This window comes from Eptesicus fuscus, chromosome 2 (genome assembly GCF_027574615.1).
Source record: "Eptesicus fuscus isolate TK198812 chromosome 2, DD_ASM_mEF_20220401, whole genome shotgun sequence".
NCBI lineage: Eukaryota > Metazoa > Chordata > Mammalia > Chiroptera > Vespertilionidae > Eptesicus > Eptesicus fuscus.
In genome coordinates, this window is record NC_072474.1 from 98,881,930 (window position 1) to 98,899,423 (window position 17,494).

The 17,494-nt window shown below is 36.5% G+C and overlaps 1 protein-coding gene across 2 annotated transcripts in view; it reads right to left on the minus strand.

The window, feature by feature from the left end:
* Positions 1 to 1,214: 1,214 nt before the first annotated feature.
* PCDH7 (protocadherin 7) overlaps positions 1,215 to 17,494 on the minus strand; it is a 431,945-nt gene continuing 415,665 nt past the window's right edge. The window contains exon 3 of one of the 2 annotated variants that reach the window (XM_054729602.1): positions 1,215 to 5,541. In XM_054729602.1, coding sequence (XP_054585577.1) covers positions 5,165 to 5,541 — 377 coding nt within the window. In that variant the 3' untranslated portion in view covers positions 1,215 to 5,164. The remainder of the gene's footprint in view (positions 5,542 to 17,494) is intronic. The other variant, XM_054729606.1, reaches the window with a different exon arrangement.

Here is a 17,494-nt window from a genome sequence, read left to right on the forward strand (position 1 = left end):
TTGTTCCACTAATTTATGCATTGTCAGTTGCTTCTTATATGTGCCCTCACTGAGATGGAACCTACAACCTTGGCATATCAGGATAACACTCTTAACTGACTGAGCTGCCCAGTCAGGGTGCCATGCTGACTCTTAATTCCTTCTTTAGAGAAGAAAGACTGGAGCCACAATCAATTTGTAAGGACACCTTTGATTTAAGAAAGAATATGCAAGTCTCTATAAATTATTTTGAATTTTTATCCAAGACAGGGAAAGAATAGTAGGGAAACTTCAAGGCAAATGTCCTCAGAATGTCTATTTTTTTCACATTAGTCTATTTTAATAGTACTGTTGTGAGATGACACAAAAATTCCATATAATCTATTTGTATAAGTGGGGGGGGGCAAATGTGGTTTACAGTTGTGAGTATGAAAGTTTATTCTTGTATTATTATTTATTAATTATTGTATCATTTTCATATAAACAACTGTAAACCTACATTTTCCCCACCCTGTATAGAAAATACTTTTTTTTCTTTAAATTTCTGAGTTGGGTTGGAGAAGAGAGGTTGCTTGCTAAACTGGATACCAATTTCATACACAAAGAAGATAACCATTATAATTAGGTGCATAATCTGATAACAAAGAGCTAATAGAATAACTAAAAAAGAAAGATAAGAAATCATTTAAAAATATAACAAGTAAAGAAAGTTCAACTAAAGAAAAATGAGCAAGGTAAATATTCTATTTTTTGCTTTGGGTTTTTCTCTACATCTCACATGACATAAAATATTTTAAGTCTCTAAGTTTTTTAAATTTGTCATAGCTGTAGATGAAAAACAAAAACCCAAAACCCAAACATTGCCTTTACAGAGATACATTTTGACTTAGAATTAATTTTATCTTAAATGTGAAAATTCTCTGGAAAAAATTAATCTTAATGATAATAAGTTCTACATTTATGATTTATAAGTCAGCTAGCTATCTCAGGAATTATTTTGATGAGACTGAAGAATTAAATTCCATCCATTATAAGGCAAAGAAATAAGACAGTTATGCACCTGGCCCCAAATCAACAATTGCTAAAGCATTATTTTCCTTACTGTATCTTAATTCAGCAGAAATCAAGCCGTTTTAAATCAAACTGGGACATACATCCACTCACTGCTCGTCCAATCAAAACTGAATTAGCTGTCGACAGAGAAGCACACTTACAAGTGTGGAACCATTTGACCATGTTATATTTTAATTTGCAGAGACAAAAATGACAAGCAATTTATTTACATAAAACTGTACAAAAGCAAATTAAATTATGTAAAGTATTTCATAAATAGTTGGACGACTGTTTTAATACATTTCGCCATGTGTAGCATAGTTGCGTGCATAGTGACTCATAATAAACGATGATAAATTGTTCTCTGCTTCACTATCAACATCCAAGTAGCAGAACAATAGTCAATGATGAACATTACAAACAGATCGTACCACACTGAATGTAAGTGCTTTAAAATGTAGGAAAAAGTCCTCTGAAAGTAAACCCTAGGTAGCTGGGGAAATGATGCCTTCCTCCAGATGTTACATACACCTCTGCCTGGGTCACAACGGACCAGCTTCATGATATTCATGATCATCTTCACGTTTTATGTACCCCCTGAAGGACAGAGTGTACATTTATCACTGGTAACAATAGACGGAAAACTACTTAGGTCTTGAGATTTCTCATGACTGTTTCAGAATGGCTGTTGGATTCTTGGCAGTTTCTTCTGCTCTGTGTGTTTTACTTTCCTATTCTCTTATAAATCAGCTTCCTAGAGTGGGTCTCAGCCAGACACGGTCAGTCCCATCTTAGTTCCTCTTTCCATAAAAATAATGCCTCCCTTGTGTTCTGAAACTCAGGCAGCAGGCCAGTCGCAAACCATACAGAAATGATATCTGGAGGTTCAGAATGGTTTCAGATCGAAGCTACAGACGTTTTAAAACACATAAATTTATATAGTTACTCATTAATTTATAAGTGTGTCCTAATGTATAGTGCATGCAGAGTTCACTTGAGATCCTTGTGTACAGAAAACAAGTATGGTTGATATCCTGTATAACCGAAACCAAACAGCAGCTAACAGAAAGATAACAACAAAAAAGAAATCAAGGATAGAAATTTGAAATCAATATTTTATCTTGCAAGATGGACTGATTTCACCCCTGATAACATCTTCCTGTGTTACTATGACAATAAATGCTTTAGCCTTCTAGTCAGAAATAAGCAGTCCATAGTAACACCTTAATTTTGTTGGATGGATGAACGATAGCTAAGACTGGTCCATTATCTGAGTTTGTCAGAAGGCAAATTTTTAATATATTATTTATTATTTTTAGAAAATAAACATGGATAAATATACAGGATCAAAAAAGTTGGAAATAGCCCATTTCCCCTCATTGTCCAAACCCAACAACCGTTTGTTTTTGTTTTTTACCATAACAACAGGTATAAAAGGCACAGTTGCTTATTTTGCATTCACTCATTTATTTATTTTTTGTTTCCTTTTTTTTAAAGTTTTTTTTTTTCCAAAAGCACTCTATATATGGAGTGGCACCATATTTAACCTATTCAAAATAAAAGTCATACAAACACAAAATATATTTCTGTGTCATGCCAGCTCATTGTATAATAAACATGTTATGATAGCTAATTCTACTAGAATTACCGCGAATACTTACAGTACATGGAATTTTATTCTTTCACACCCATTTTAGTTCTAAAGAGAGGCTCACGAGTTAAATGACAATGACATAGCTGTCCTGAATGTAGTGCAAATGTCATTGGGGAATGTGAATCCGATTAATCTGAAGGTCCACTATGACCCGTATTAGCTTTATAGACAACAGAAGGGTTTTAAGATAGAGTGAAATGAGCTATCTAATGGTTTCAAGTGTCTCATGATAGAAAGAAAAAAAATGCATTTAAAAAGTCTGTTGAACACCTGTGTTATGCAATTATTTCCTTTGTAACGTGCAAGAAAAATATGTATACATTTCATAAGTATCTTTAGAAGTATTTTGTCTTAATAGGTACTTACAGATTATACAAGGCAGAACTGCTTTAATGCAGTTTCCTAACAAATTACTAGAATTGCATCTCTCCATAATGTAAATAATAATCAAACATAACCATGTTCAATTATTGATATTTTAGTCCAATGTGTTTTTTTTCAATTACACATCCTCTTTCATCCTATTATACACAAACTAACATCAAAATAAAAACTTCATTTAAAAAAAGATCATAAGGAAGTGACCCCCAAAAAACACCCCACCAAACAGAGAAGTGATATTCAAAGATAAGCATTTTGATGACCTCTAGTGAATGAACAACCTATATTCCAGGCTGCTTCACTTTATAGTCTAAGAAATTCTGCAAAGCATGAAACTACCCACAGCTACTCTGTTTCTACAGTTGGCTAGAGAGCCATCAAGGCTATGCCTTAACCAGGTTACAGACATTCAGTGATGGGGACTTAGTTCTCCTCCCCTGTGGTCCCCTATTCTGTCCCTAGATTGTCACTTCTGTCTGAATGCCCCAGCTCAATGTCCAATTGCATGAAATCATCCTCTATAGAGCAAGTGACTCAAAAATCTGCATATTCTGTTTCTTTATATTACATTGAGAAAAAAAATGGCATATTTTTTCAACTTGAGATGTACATATTGTGAGACATGTTGTTGCCCAGTACTCATCTCTTCCATGTGCAGTCTGGATTTGTTTTAAGACACATATTAAATGACGTTCAAATCACATTAGTGACAAAGTCAATTAGGGTATCTTCTTGTTTCAATGTTGTCAATCTCAAACTAGTGTGATACTGCACAGGATTCAAAATTAATGCACTTGAGTTATATAAAAGTGTGCACTGAACACATAAAAAATGCAATTGGTATTTTGAAATGTTGCTAATTAAGACCAGCAAGCATAACCCATCTTCCAAAATGATAATAGTGAACTTAATTCACCAGACTGCATGCCAATGTATCTTTCTTTCCCTCCCTATCCACAAATATGATTTTAAGAAGTAGACTCTTCCCTGATCATGTATTTTGAAACTAAACCTGAACTTCAACTAATTGCCTATTATAATACCAAAACTACATCTCATTAATTTTCACTTTTGAACTTTCAAAGAAAATCCATTTTAGAAGGAAAATGCATGTTTTCTGGGGCTGGAGACAATGTAAAATAAACGAGTGTTGGAGCGTTTCTGTGCGAGAATGGGTTCAGTTGCTTTTGTTGCTTAATGGATTTCCAAGTCAAGACCAAATCTACTTCATGAATTCCCTGATCTGCCGTACGATCTTTGGCCTTTTAATGACACAATTGTTCCAGTTCCTTGATATTCGTGATGCTTTTCTGAAAAATATACCTATAATGTTTACAAATTATAATTAGTGTAATTGACACATGTGGTCAAGACTGTGCGTATGATTAGAATATCCAGTGAAGGTATGGAACTGAAGTTGACGTTCCTGGCTTGAAAAGAACAACATAGGCCAATTTGGGACTGCAATCTCTGACTGGGTATTGTTTAGCTCTCAGTCTTTGATGGGATATTAAAGCTGTGATTTTCCAAACATGCCTCTTAGAGAGCCCCGTTTATAAGACTATGTCTTTAGAGGGACTCGATCATTTTTGAGAGACTGCCTTTCCCAGGGATCAATCCAATTCTGATACTATGTTTAAAATATATATTTACTTCTTCTACCTCTTTTGACCAGTCAGATGACAGTCGAACTAAATCAAAGTGACTAAAATCATGCTTCAGCTTAGGGATAATGGGAGTGTGTTGTGTTCTGCTAATCAGGCTTATTACCAATGAAGAAACTTGCAACCATCTTTTTTTTTCTTTTTTTTTTTTTTTTTTTTTTTTTTTGGAGGGTGGTGGGGAAGAGGGTGAGCAGGTGTTGGGAATCAGTGAAGGGGTCAGACATGCAAGTAACAAGGATGGTTTCTACATTGTACATTACAATCAGGCTAACGGTATCCCTAGAGGCCTGATCTGGAGGCGGGAGTGGCAGGCAGAGCTTTGTCTCTTTGGTAGCCCCCTGTTTGTGAATGAACCGGTTTTGCTCTGTAAGGTAGGTTCCTTGCCCCTCATTCTCCTCCTGTGAAGAGAACTCTGCTGTGGCTTCCTTAGCGCCTACAGGTACACTTCTCTTCTAGTGAGAGTATTGACAGGAGATGGCTTGTACTCCCCTGTTTTGGTGAGGGGAATATCCTCAGGGTTGGCTTCCTCATTTTTGCTGAAACTAGCTGCGCTGAAGGTCTCATAGGATGAGGTCAACTTTTTGTTCAGGAGGTTTCTGTTGCGGTCACCCATGAGGGCGGCCTCGCCATTGGCCAGCTTTTCCTGGCTCCCTCGTTCATCCACAGGCATGAAGGTGGAGAGTTTGGGCTGGCTCTTCTTCCTCTCCGGGGAAGTGCGGACGGGCATCCAGCAGGAGTCCGAGTGGCCATACTCGTCACACTCACGGGTGCACTTCCCAGTCAGGGCTACATCTGGAAGAGGTCTTGAATCTGAAATTCAAGGACAGGGATCCATTAAATTTGGGCCTTTCTCAACAGGCTTTCCTGATCTGTATGCAATTGGAGGGGGAATATATGAATGAATGAATGAATGAATGAATGAATGAATGAATGAATACATATATACACATACATACATATAGTCTGTACCATATTAGTTCCCTTCTTTAAACACCCTGCAGTTCATTGTCCCACAGAACAGTTTTCATTTCATGTCCATTAAAGATAAGGTTTTGCAAAAATTGATCAATTTAATTGTGTGGAAGAGACAGGAATTCATGCATCCATAACAGTACAGGGATAGAAATAAAGTACATATGGGTATTTGTATAGGTATATGTTTTTCCACATGCATAAGGAAAGTTATTAAATCCAAATATATAATATTCTGTATTTATAAATTATCCCAGGAATTGTGCACTTTTGCCAAATGGATTCCATCCTGCTTATGCATTATTCATAGAATGCAAATATGCAAAACCTTAAATTTAAAATACATTCTAAAACATCAGGGTGACTCAGAAGTAGAACCTAAATTGACAGCACATGATGTTGTAAAAAAGTAAAAATCCAAGTACAAGTAGGTTATGGGTGTGAGCATACTAACAATATCACCACTTCTCCCACCCTAGCCCACCAATCCCCCACCCCCACCATGTCAAATGACCTGATATATACAATATATACGTGCTGTAGGATAATCCTCTGAGTGTTCACACAGAAATACATTTGTAAAGGTGCTTGCTAAATGAAATATTATGTGAAATGCAATGTATTGGGTATATATAGTCAAGCTCTTAGAATTTTGATGAAATAGCATGTACTCCTAATTAAAGGTATTGTTGCCTAGTGAAATGGAAAATGTCTTCTATTTCTATAAGGCTAAATCATATCTACAGAGTTCTTAGGAATTAGGATTAAAGATGGCAGTTAAGAATTACATATACATGTAATTAAAATCATTATGTGTGTCTGTCTTTGGAGAATAGTTATGGATTTTTTTACTATTACATATATATATATATATTTAACAGACTTTGTTTTTGTTTGAGAAAGAGAGAGTGAGAGAGAGAAAAAAAACCTGCTCTACCCAACAGATCCTAAGAAAATAACCTATGGGGTTTTATTTAATATGTTTCATAGTTTATTTTGTTGTCAAACAGACAAACATAACATGACTGCTCTGATTTATATCATACCATATCATTTTATTACAAGGTTTGGGACATAAAAGACATGATTTTTGACCTCTGCAAATATATTCACAACAAATGAAATTAGTGAGGTTTAAATATACATAATCCCTGTAGCTTCAGTTTAAAATAGAAGAGGAAGTTGCATAAATTATCTCAAATATATTTGTATTTTTTGCTTTTGTCTCTCCACACCATCCCCTGTAGTTTAACATTATACTCCTATTTTAGCAATCATTTGTATAGGATTTTTACAAGTGTTACTCCACCAAATCTCCTGTATAAGGCAGTCCAGTGTTGCAAGCAATTTCTCCTTCTGAGATGGATAACTGAAATCTTGACGTTTGTCAGCCCATTGATTTTTGAACCACTGTGGCCCGAGATTTTTATATTGTGTGCTGAGAGTTCCACAAAGAAATGCCAGCGTTCTTCAAAGCAAATCTAGAATACTCCCAAAGGTAAAATGCAAAGGTAATTATATTTGGTAGCTGCACATACTGTTATTTGACTTCTAAGTGGGTGGATCCTATTCATTGCATCATCAAATGACATAGCACTTTCTTATTCATTTCCTTGTGCTAAATTCCCTCTGTGTCTCTCAAACACATATTTTAGATGCATTTTTAAAAAAAATCAAACTATTGACAAATTTTATGAATGTTTTTTGTAATCTAGTTAGTTTAGATGAGCAAACTGTGAGTTCTTAGAGAATAGTTCCATCTTGGGTTACTTTGTTTATCTGAAGCTAACCTAAATGCTTTGAAACAGGAAATAAAGGGAAAAAAAGCCTTATACAAATACAAAGTGTATGATCAGATTACTTTTTACTTTAAACATTCCTATTTTTCTTCACTATTTTAATGAGTTAAAACATTTCCCCCTGCTTTTCTGATAGTGCCTAGCAAGGAATTTATGTACCAAAATAGGAACAAATCTCCGTGTCATCTCCCGTAGAAAGGACCCAGAATGGTCTACAACCAGGTCTCTAAGTTCACTTAAGTCTCATACAGTGTGTCACTTTACTTACTGCTTTGGGCATTAATGTGTGTTACAGTTTGAAATTCACATCACCTCATGTGTTTCCTTTGTTTGAGATGGATTTTGAGACAGCTCATCCCGTTGTTAATACGCTACCAACTCTTTTTACCCTGTTGTTTAACATATGTACTTGAAGTCTTTGTAGCTCATGAGAAATTATATTCATTTAGGTTGACTCAATTTCCAATCAACTAGAAGTGAGATACTCTTCAGTGCCTTCCCTTAGCATTTACTTCAGAGTCCAGATTCCTTCCTGCTAACATTGATTTCCGCTTACTGCTTTTAATGAGAGGCAGCTCGTCTCCTCTGCCATCAGCCCTAAGTGTGGGCTGCCACCTCTCTATCCAACAAGCATGCCTTTTAATAAGGATCTCCTGTCATTTCCAAAGTCAGACTCTTGATTGGGGACCACATTGGAAGCTGACAAGCCTAATTGGCTGAGACAGTTGCAGTGTTTGTCATCAAATTTAGAAAATAATCAAGAAAGGCTAGAAGAGATTCATCATGAGCAATCAGATCCTCCAATCTTGATGACTCAAATAAATCCTCAAAAGACATGCCAATGATTAACGAATGCAGTTTGTATTATGATGCAATTTATTAAAAGGAAGGCCTGAGTGGAGTAGTATTTTTCTGTGTTTCTATATTTTCTCATTTTGATTATGTAAGTATATTGCATAAACCTTTAAAAGCATGAAGGTTATATAAGGTTTTACAGAATCATCAAATACACCTCTTCTTTTCATAAAACACATATCATAAAATGTCTTATTTCTGGTGGGATTATAGACCTTCCACAACGAGTAATCCTTAGTCTTTCATGATTTCACTGAAGGATGTGCTTTTCATATCTGAGAACTTTATTTCATGCTTTTGTTTTCTACTATCCCCTTTTGCTTTGACAAGACTAAAGATGGAAAACAGTTAGTTACATCTCTTGTTACCCGGCATGGAGTCAATTAGTTAAACATGTAAGATGTCTATATTGAGATACAATGGTATTGTCTGTCAGCAGTTCCACAACAGAGTCAGTTCCTCAGAGCCCACGCCAATTCAATCCTATCATCCCTGAGGACACTGGAAGTAGAAATGGCATTCATTAGATCCTGTCATTGCTTTTAGCATTGTGTTCTCTATTCTTACCTAGTTATGCTTGTACGCTGACCTTTAAAACATTCTGCAGAATAAAAGTATTTTCTTAGATATAAAGTTAACTTCTTCCCTGAAAGCACATGGTTTTAAGCCATCATAATAACAGTCACTCTAAAAACAACTTATAGAAAGCACTTTCCACACTTCATGTCTTTTACTTATCACTATAACCAAAAAGCCAGGAGTATCAAAGCAGTGAGGGGTCCAGTCTATGGGGGAGCTGAGGCCAAAGAATAATTTGTCTTTCGCTTTATTGTGCCTTCTTAAAATATAACAGCTGAGTTATTTAGAGGTCAATTACTGCTACCCATAGTCATATGAAAAAGCTACAGTCTCTAAAGGAGGAGAAAAACATATCTGAACAGCACAGGAAATAGATACTACAAAATCACAAATTTTACTACTTAATTAAAAATATGGCACAACCTTCCTAAAACTATATATTTCCTAAAGTGAGAGACATTATAACTAATGTAAGACATCAAGTTCTTCCTCTATAAAGATGTATATTTGTTCTTAAAAAGCGTAGATGAGAGGCTGGTGGGAAGATGCTGCTACCATCACCTCAACAAGAAGCGACAGATAGACAAAATGTGGAAGATTCATTAGAAATAACAAGGAAAGCCAAGATTCAGAGAGGCATTTAATGTTTCCAGAAACTGTCCTACATGATTCAGAAACCATTAGAGGCATCGTTATTATAGGAAAGCACTGGAATCGTTTAGACAGCTCTACATGACTTAGGGTTTTCATATGCTTGAGTTATGCATTCTGCTAGAATCCTGGGCACACACTCCACTTCAAGCCTTTGGTTTGGGACGGAAGATACAAGGATATTTCTGTTTCCTAAGAGAAGGCAGAAATATGTAGCATTTAGTGTTAAAATATTTCCAATGATTTTTTTAAAAAAAACCTCAGATACTTAAAGTTTATATATATATCCTTTGCTTATTTGCTTAATATAGAACTTACTGAATTCTTGTGCCATCTATAATAATAAAAGTGTAATATGCTAGTTAGACCAGACGTCCTTCCGGACGACCTTCCGGATGAAGCTGGGGCTGGTGGCTAGAGGGAAGCCCAAGTGCTAGGTGCCAGAGGGAAGCTGGTGCCAGCAGTTGGGGGAAGCAAGGCCTACTCTTGCATGAATTTCATGCATTGGGCCTCTAATCTGAAATAAATGGGTTGATAGTCAACATGTAGGCATCCCAGGTATTCACATCATCCTACAATCCGTTCAAAATTTTTCAAATGAAAAATTATGACATTCTATTCTTTTGGGTAGGAAAAAATATATATATATGGGCAACTTTTTTCCTTTCTAAATTATTTATTTTTCTTTTTCTACTTCCCAACTTCCTGTCATATGACTTCTTTTTCTAGAGGCACCCCTAGATTCTGGTGAAATTTGGTGGACTATGAAACAGTTTTGAGAAGGCTAACCCCTATTTTGTAAAACTACTGTTTGGAATTCTCTGCTATTTTTTAGACGGCCTCTTATTCTAAAAAAAAAATAACTGCTTTCTAGCCTGCTTTAGCCTGCTTGAATAATGAGGAAGATAAACTTAGCTGTCTGACCTTGTAGGCCAGAGACTAGACACGCCCATACTCTCAATGCCATGCCAGGTGCATTTTTTAATTGGATAGAACTGTGTTGTTTTCAAGGCCACTCGCGAGATAACCACTAAGCACACACAGGGCTGGCTCTTTAATAAAAAGGGAAGTTCTGCTTGTAGCTTTGCTTAGAATTTAAATTCATTTTCTCTAAGCCCACCCAGTGAATAAAGTGTGACTCCAAACTCTCTGAGCATTGCTTGATTTATTCCAGTTCTCTGTAACAGTTTTACAAAAGGATGAAATAATTGGCAATGGTTTTCCAATAATTATTTAAACATTTACCTCTTGAGTTCAAATAAAAATATCTTGTACTCAAAGGATTAAATAAAATGTTTTATTTTAAAACAGTTGTCAGAAAATGATTTCTGTGTTTCAGGTTTGATCCCAGGCTCCAGTCTGGCCATGTGTGGGAGGCAACAAATAATGTGTTTCTCCCACATTGATGTTTCTCTCTCTCTCTCTTCCTGTCTCTCCCCCCTCTTACGTGCTCTCTAAAAATAAGTGGAAAAATAAGTATCCTTGTAACAAAATATTAGTTACTTCAGATGCACAATCCCTTATCCATAATTTAGTAATAAAAAAATCTTGGAAACCAAAAGTTATTTTTTTTAACAAAAATTTACAACAAAACTGACCTTCAATACAAGGCTATTGTTCATCTTTATTAAATTTACATAGCCTGAATATTTATGTTTCATTATGGAAATAGTATATTTAATTAAGGACTCCATATCAGACTCTTCAGGATGCTTAAAAATAATATCTGAAAATGCATATTTTCTAAAACATGAAGGATTTTGAATTTTGAGATATATTTGGAGCCAAGGGATTTGAATAAGTTATTTTGTAATTAATACCAATAATCAATCTAAAGAAAATGTATTTTGAGTAAATTTTCCAGTGGTACTAATGGGTTTATGCTGATAGAGTTGCAATGTAACAGAGCTACCATCCATTTAGGAAAACACACTGGCCACCATATCCTGGTTACTTTAAGTCTGGTATCTCCTAATACTTAACACTTAGTAAGACTTTGCCAAAGAAGATTGATTTGGTCTGTGTTATTATCTTTGCTCAAAACTAAAGGGCAAATACTCTATTATTTGCAGTTATCTTTACAACCTAAACAGATCAACCTCACAATTAATCATTTTCACTTGAAAAAAATAAATAAGTCTTTTGCCAGTTTGCTATCTTACTTTGCCAGACACAAGAAGGAGTTTCATTTTAATGATAAGTCAGAAATTAGCAGTACACTAACCTAAGACTAAGAGGTTGAATATCAATAAAGATAACAAAAAGCAAGACAAATCCTAAAATGCCATGCATTCCTCATACATCAAAAATACTGAAACAAGCCATTCAGCACACAAGCAATGCAGATTCCGCGATATAGGTATGTATGTGATTGCTTTACATTGCAATATGAGGACAGAAATCCCTCTAATCTCCTTATACATCCCCCTTTGCAATGTGACCACTGCTCCTGCCCTTGCCATGGGAGTCTATTCCTGCATGCCTTGAAGCTGGCTGGCTTTGACCACTGCAATGTAGCAGAAGTAACACCGTGCTATTTCCAGACTGGGTCTCCAGAGGCCTAACAGCCACTGCTTTTGCCCTTAGAACCTGGGACCTCGATCCTGAGAGATGGCATGATCTAGTTTCTTTGAAGATCAAATGCTGTTTGAGTAGGAGATTCAGCTGTCCCAGCAGAGCCTACCCCCAGCCAAAGCTCCAGGTGAATACAGCCAAATGAATGAGCAAAACTAGCTGAAGAGCTGTGCAGCCGATCTACAGAAATGTGCCAAGTGATAAATCTTTGTTGCTTGCCGCCCCCAAGTTATGCCTCTTTGTTTGTGCTTGTTTGGGGGTGAGGCGGGGAAGGGGGGAGTGTTGAAGCAGTAATACATCACTGAGCTAATGATCATGAATGTATTATATTATCTGCAATAAACAAACTGCTCCGAACAACAGCCTGAGGTCTGAAAACAATAGATTCTACTTCTTTTATGGCTCTTTATCACGAGTAAGAAACTGACCAATATTCCTGAAAGTATAACTCTTCAAAAGTTTTAATGATTAAAAACATTTAAAAATATTTTTACTGACTTAAGAGAGGAAGGGGTGGGGGGTAGAGAGAGAGAGACAGAAACATCAGTGAGGAGAGAGACTCACTGATTGGCTACTTCCTGACCTGGAATGGAACTGTGACCTTCTGGTTCATAGGTCGATGCTCAACCACGGAGCCAGGAAGGCCAGCCAAGTGATTAAGATCATTTAAATAAGAAGTTCAAGCTGAGGGCTACCACAGAAAATTCTGGAAATTCTGGTCTTATGATTGTAGGATTTTACTGTGTTAAAACTACCAGTGCTCTAGTTCAGGCAGACATGCCAAGACAATATGACAGTGTTTAAACATGTTTGAAAGCATCAGCAACTTTCCTCCTTACCTTAGGCTAAACTCAGTTAAATAGCAATTGAATGTATCTCAAGAAGCATTCATTTCCTGCCCCGAGCTTAGACCACTGTCACTGTGAATGTGGCATTATCATATACAGTGGAGACCTTGCAGACCGGCACGCCATGTCTCAGGCAGTCTTGCTGAATCAACTCAAACATGAATCTGCTGATTGGCACGTGAAAACTGCATGACAGCAGAAAAAATGGATGGTGACTGCTTGGGAGCAATCAGTTTATGAACATCTGAGATGCGACTTTACTTTGATGTCTCTCTCCGCCTCCTCAGAATTTGAGGCAGTGGTTAAGGCAGTGCTAAGGGAGCAGAATACAAGGAGAGGAAGTGCTGGAAATAAGAAGTCACTCCAATATTGATCAAAGGAGTTGATAAAATCCAGAAGCAGACTGGGGACCTTGATTTCACAAGTTAGCAATTGATTATTCCACTGAAAGTAGACCCACTTCTGGGTTTTTTGGTAATTCATATTTATTTCCTACTTTATTAATCATAACTTTCACGAGTTTCCTTCTAGTCTCTTGGGTTTCCTTATATTAGAAATTATTTGCTTAGAATGTCATAGTTTTTAATAATCTGATGAAAACTAAAGTATTGCCTTTCTCCATAAATGCAGATAAGTACCCAAATTTGCATAAAATTTCAAGATAACCTGAAGTTGGAAGTTTATACTTTGAACCACCTGGTGAATGAGAGATGGAAAGCTGTATTTTTATACTTTTTTTTTCTCTCTTAGAATTAGAATGAAAGGTTAAGAAATAGCCTGGCCCCTGTGGCTCATTGTTGATTCTCAGTCAGGACACATGCCCAGGTTTTGGGTTCGATCCCCAGTAGGGTGTGTGCAGGAGCCAGCTGATCAATGATTCTCTCTCATCATTGACATTTTTACTTCTCCCTCCCTCTTCCTTCCTCTCTGAAATCAATAAAAACAATAACACATATATAGGTATATTTTTAAAAAGAAATATTTAACAATTCAACAACCATCCTTGAAAAATTTAAATTACATGTGGTAAACTAATTGCCCTTCAAACAGTAACAAAAAGATTGAAAAAAAAATAAAACATATATTTAGAGGTAAGGAATATAATTTAGGTTTGATAACTAATTTTTTAGGTTGGTCATTTGAAGTCCAAATCTAAAACCTCAAGAACTTATAAGGCTTTGTATAAGTAGCAAATTAATGCTCAGAGATGGATTTAACCGATTGCTGAGCACCAGTTTAAAAACATGTTAACATCCAGTATTTGCTTCAAACCAGTGTCTTGCATTGCTAGCAATGTATTTACCATAAGAAGAGAGATAAATTGATGAGTTCTTGTAATCATGAAAGATTATTCAAAAATAAAAATGTCCACATGAGGTATTTTGTTTGTTTGTTTTTTAGCTAATAAGATGTGTTAGTCACTATCTATTGGTTTCACTTTAAAGTATCAATTTACAGTGGGTACCACTCTAGTTGCAAGTATCAATTTAAAGTCACTGTCCAGTAATGGTCCCAAATTTTCAACATTTTTATTATTGGCCATAATGTTGTAGAATGTATATCTCATAATAAATATTAATACTTCCTGTAGGAATGGATGTTTATTCTAAAAGTTGTACATAAAATCTCTATTCACTGTAAAAATATTATCTTTGGCTTATAGTCTTCAGGGCAGTACCCATTTTATCTTTGCTTTCCTACATAACACATAACAAAAAAAGAAAAAGAACAACTGAAATATTTCAATTACTAGATACTATTTTCTCAAATTTTTTTTCCTCGAATAAAACAATGGAAAAACATTTTTAAGTAAATGAGAAGTTAAACACTCCTGTAATAAGTAGCCAGTATTATATATCTAAATACTTAATGCAAATATGTTAATATTACAACAAGTTAATTCCATATTTTGGGTTGTGTTAAGGAGAAGAGAAACAATGCAGTAGCCATATATGCTATAAGGTTTTCTAGGTATTTTTCTATGTATTATTTTACGTGAAAGTCTAAAATGAACTATGTTAAAGCTCAAATCATGCATAAAATAGAAATGTAATTACTTTGTACAGAGAGGCAAATCATTGTAATTAAAATGTGCTGAAGGAGTAAATTAATTTTTTTTTTAATGTGGCAAAAATCACGGTACTCGTTCATTTTCTCCTTCAATGTAGGGATCCTGAGAAACTATACAATTATTCTAATGATATGGCCATTTTCAAAACACATTATCAAACTTTTTGCATGGGATTACCTATTAAAAGATTTCACAGGTCATACAAAAAAGCCGATCTGGTGAGAAAGGCTCCTATGATAATAACAAGCTGTGTGTTAACAGAATTCCATCAGTTGCTCTGATTTGGGAGAAAGACAAAGAGTTCCACCTACTGAGGAAGATTTTATGAAAGCATTGAGTTCTGACATGCTATTGAGAGATGAGGCTCTGAAAGCTTTTGGTAGGAACTGCAAAACCATTTCTGGAGAGAGTTTTAAAGCAGAGGAATGCCGGCCCCTACCTCTAGTCAATAAGTTGCTCAGTTGAAAGTAAAATAGGCAATTGCAATTAGCACCAAAAGAGTGTTAAAGAGCTTGGGAGTGCTGAGCAGTTAAATAAATAAATAAATAAATAAATAAATAAATAAATAAATAAATAAATGGAAAAGGAAGGAAATGACCTCTGGTGACTAGCAAACAGGATTCAATGAGTGAGTTAAGTGGGAGAAATCAATGAAGCAATGCTGGATCCGTTGGCTTCATTGAGTTTTGCTGTTCATTGAAATGCTTTGCTTTATTTACTTCCGATTTCTTCAAAGAGTGGCAAAGCCTCATTGTTGAACCTCCCTTGGAGCCTGTGATGGGCAGAGACACAGGTTCTGGAGCTCCGCTCATGCCTGCATCATACCTGCCCATGCTACATGGCTGACACTTCAGGATCCATCCTCACACTGCTCACACTCATGTTGCTCCCACAACCTTGCGTGGTGGGCAGAATAATGGTCCCCTGTAAAATGTCTACCTTCTAATCCTCAGAACCTGTGAACATGTTAGGTTACATGGCAAAGGGGAATTAAGGTCTCAGATGCTATTAAGGTTGTTAATGAATGGATTTTTAAAATAGGGAGATCATAGGGCTCTAGGCTCCAAACCAGGGAATGTGGGCAGGATCTCAAAACTGGGAAAGGCCAGAAAACAGACATTCCCTTCAAGCCTCTTGGACAAAATGCAACTCTGCTGACACTGATTTTAGCCTGGGGAGACCCATGTCATATTTCTGATCTACATAACTGTAAGGGAATAGATTTTGTTGTTTTAAGACACTAAGTTTCTTTTCTCTTTTTAAAATATATTTTTATTAGTAGTCCTGCACATGAATCCATGTGTCAGTAGCTCTCTGTGGGGCCTGGTCACTCCGCGCCTGCTGCCCAGAGGCTCTTTGTGGCCCAGAGGCCCATCTGTGGCCAGGTGCGGAACGCTTGCCTCGTTGCCATGTCAATGAAGCAAGCATTCCGCCAGGCTGCTCATGCTGCCCGCTATCAGCAGCCACCCCCACCCCTGGGACTGGACGACTCCAGCAGGGCTGAGAGGACTGGGCGCTTCCATCTTGTGGCTATGGGCGCCGCCATCTTTGTGATGGAGTGATAGTTAATTTGCATATTACCCTTTTATTAGATAGGATTGATTTCAAAGAGGAAGAGAGAGGGAGAGAGAGATAGAAACATCAATGATGAGAGAGAATCACTGATCAGCTGCCTCATGCGCACCCCCTACTGGGGATTGAACCCACAACCTGGGCATGTGCCCTTGACTGGAATTGAACTTGGCACCTTTTAGTCCACAGGCAACACTCTAGCCACGGAGCCAAACCAGCTAGGGCAAGACACTAAGTTTCTGGGAATTTATTATAGTTGCAGTAGGAACCTACTACACATTCCCAGCAATTTTCTGGTCAGAGAAAGGGACAGCGTAGACTTGGTGCATTTGCGCTTTCCTGCCCATATTTCAACCGTTAGGGAAAATGGCATGGATGAACTTTGATTTTCAAAGTTTCCATTGAATCATGTTTACCTAAGTTTTCAGAATCCACTCAAGATTTTCATTTTCCCTTTTGAAAAATGTTCTATACCCTAGTATGTAATTGTCCACATTGTTTGTTTATGGCCAATCAACAAAATTCAATTTCCTTTTAGTCCAAGAAACTACTAGCAGTTCATTTTTCTGAGTGACAACATCTTCCTCTTTGGGCCCTCAGTGATATCTGTCTCTGAGGCTATTACCAAAGAAACCGTTGGAAGTGGTTCTAAATTTGGGTAGTGTGATTCTCAAGAAGAGAAAAGACAGAAAGTGTGGCAAACATCTAAGAAGTGGAGACAGGTACCAGGACACAGCCCAAATAAGGCTTTTTGTCAGATTTATGGTGCTTTTGTGACTTCTGGAATGTGTTAAGTGTCACGTTTGTTTGTTTGTTTAGCCTGTTTTCCTCCCAGTGGTGTG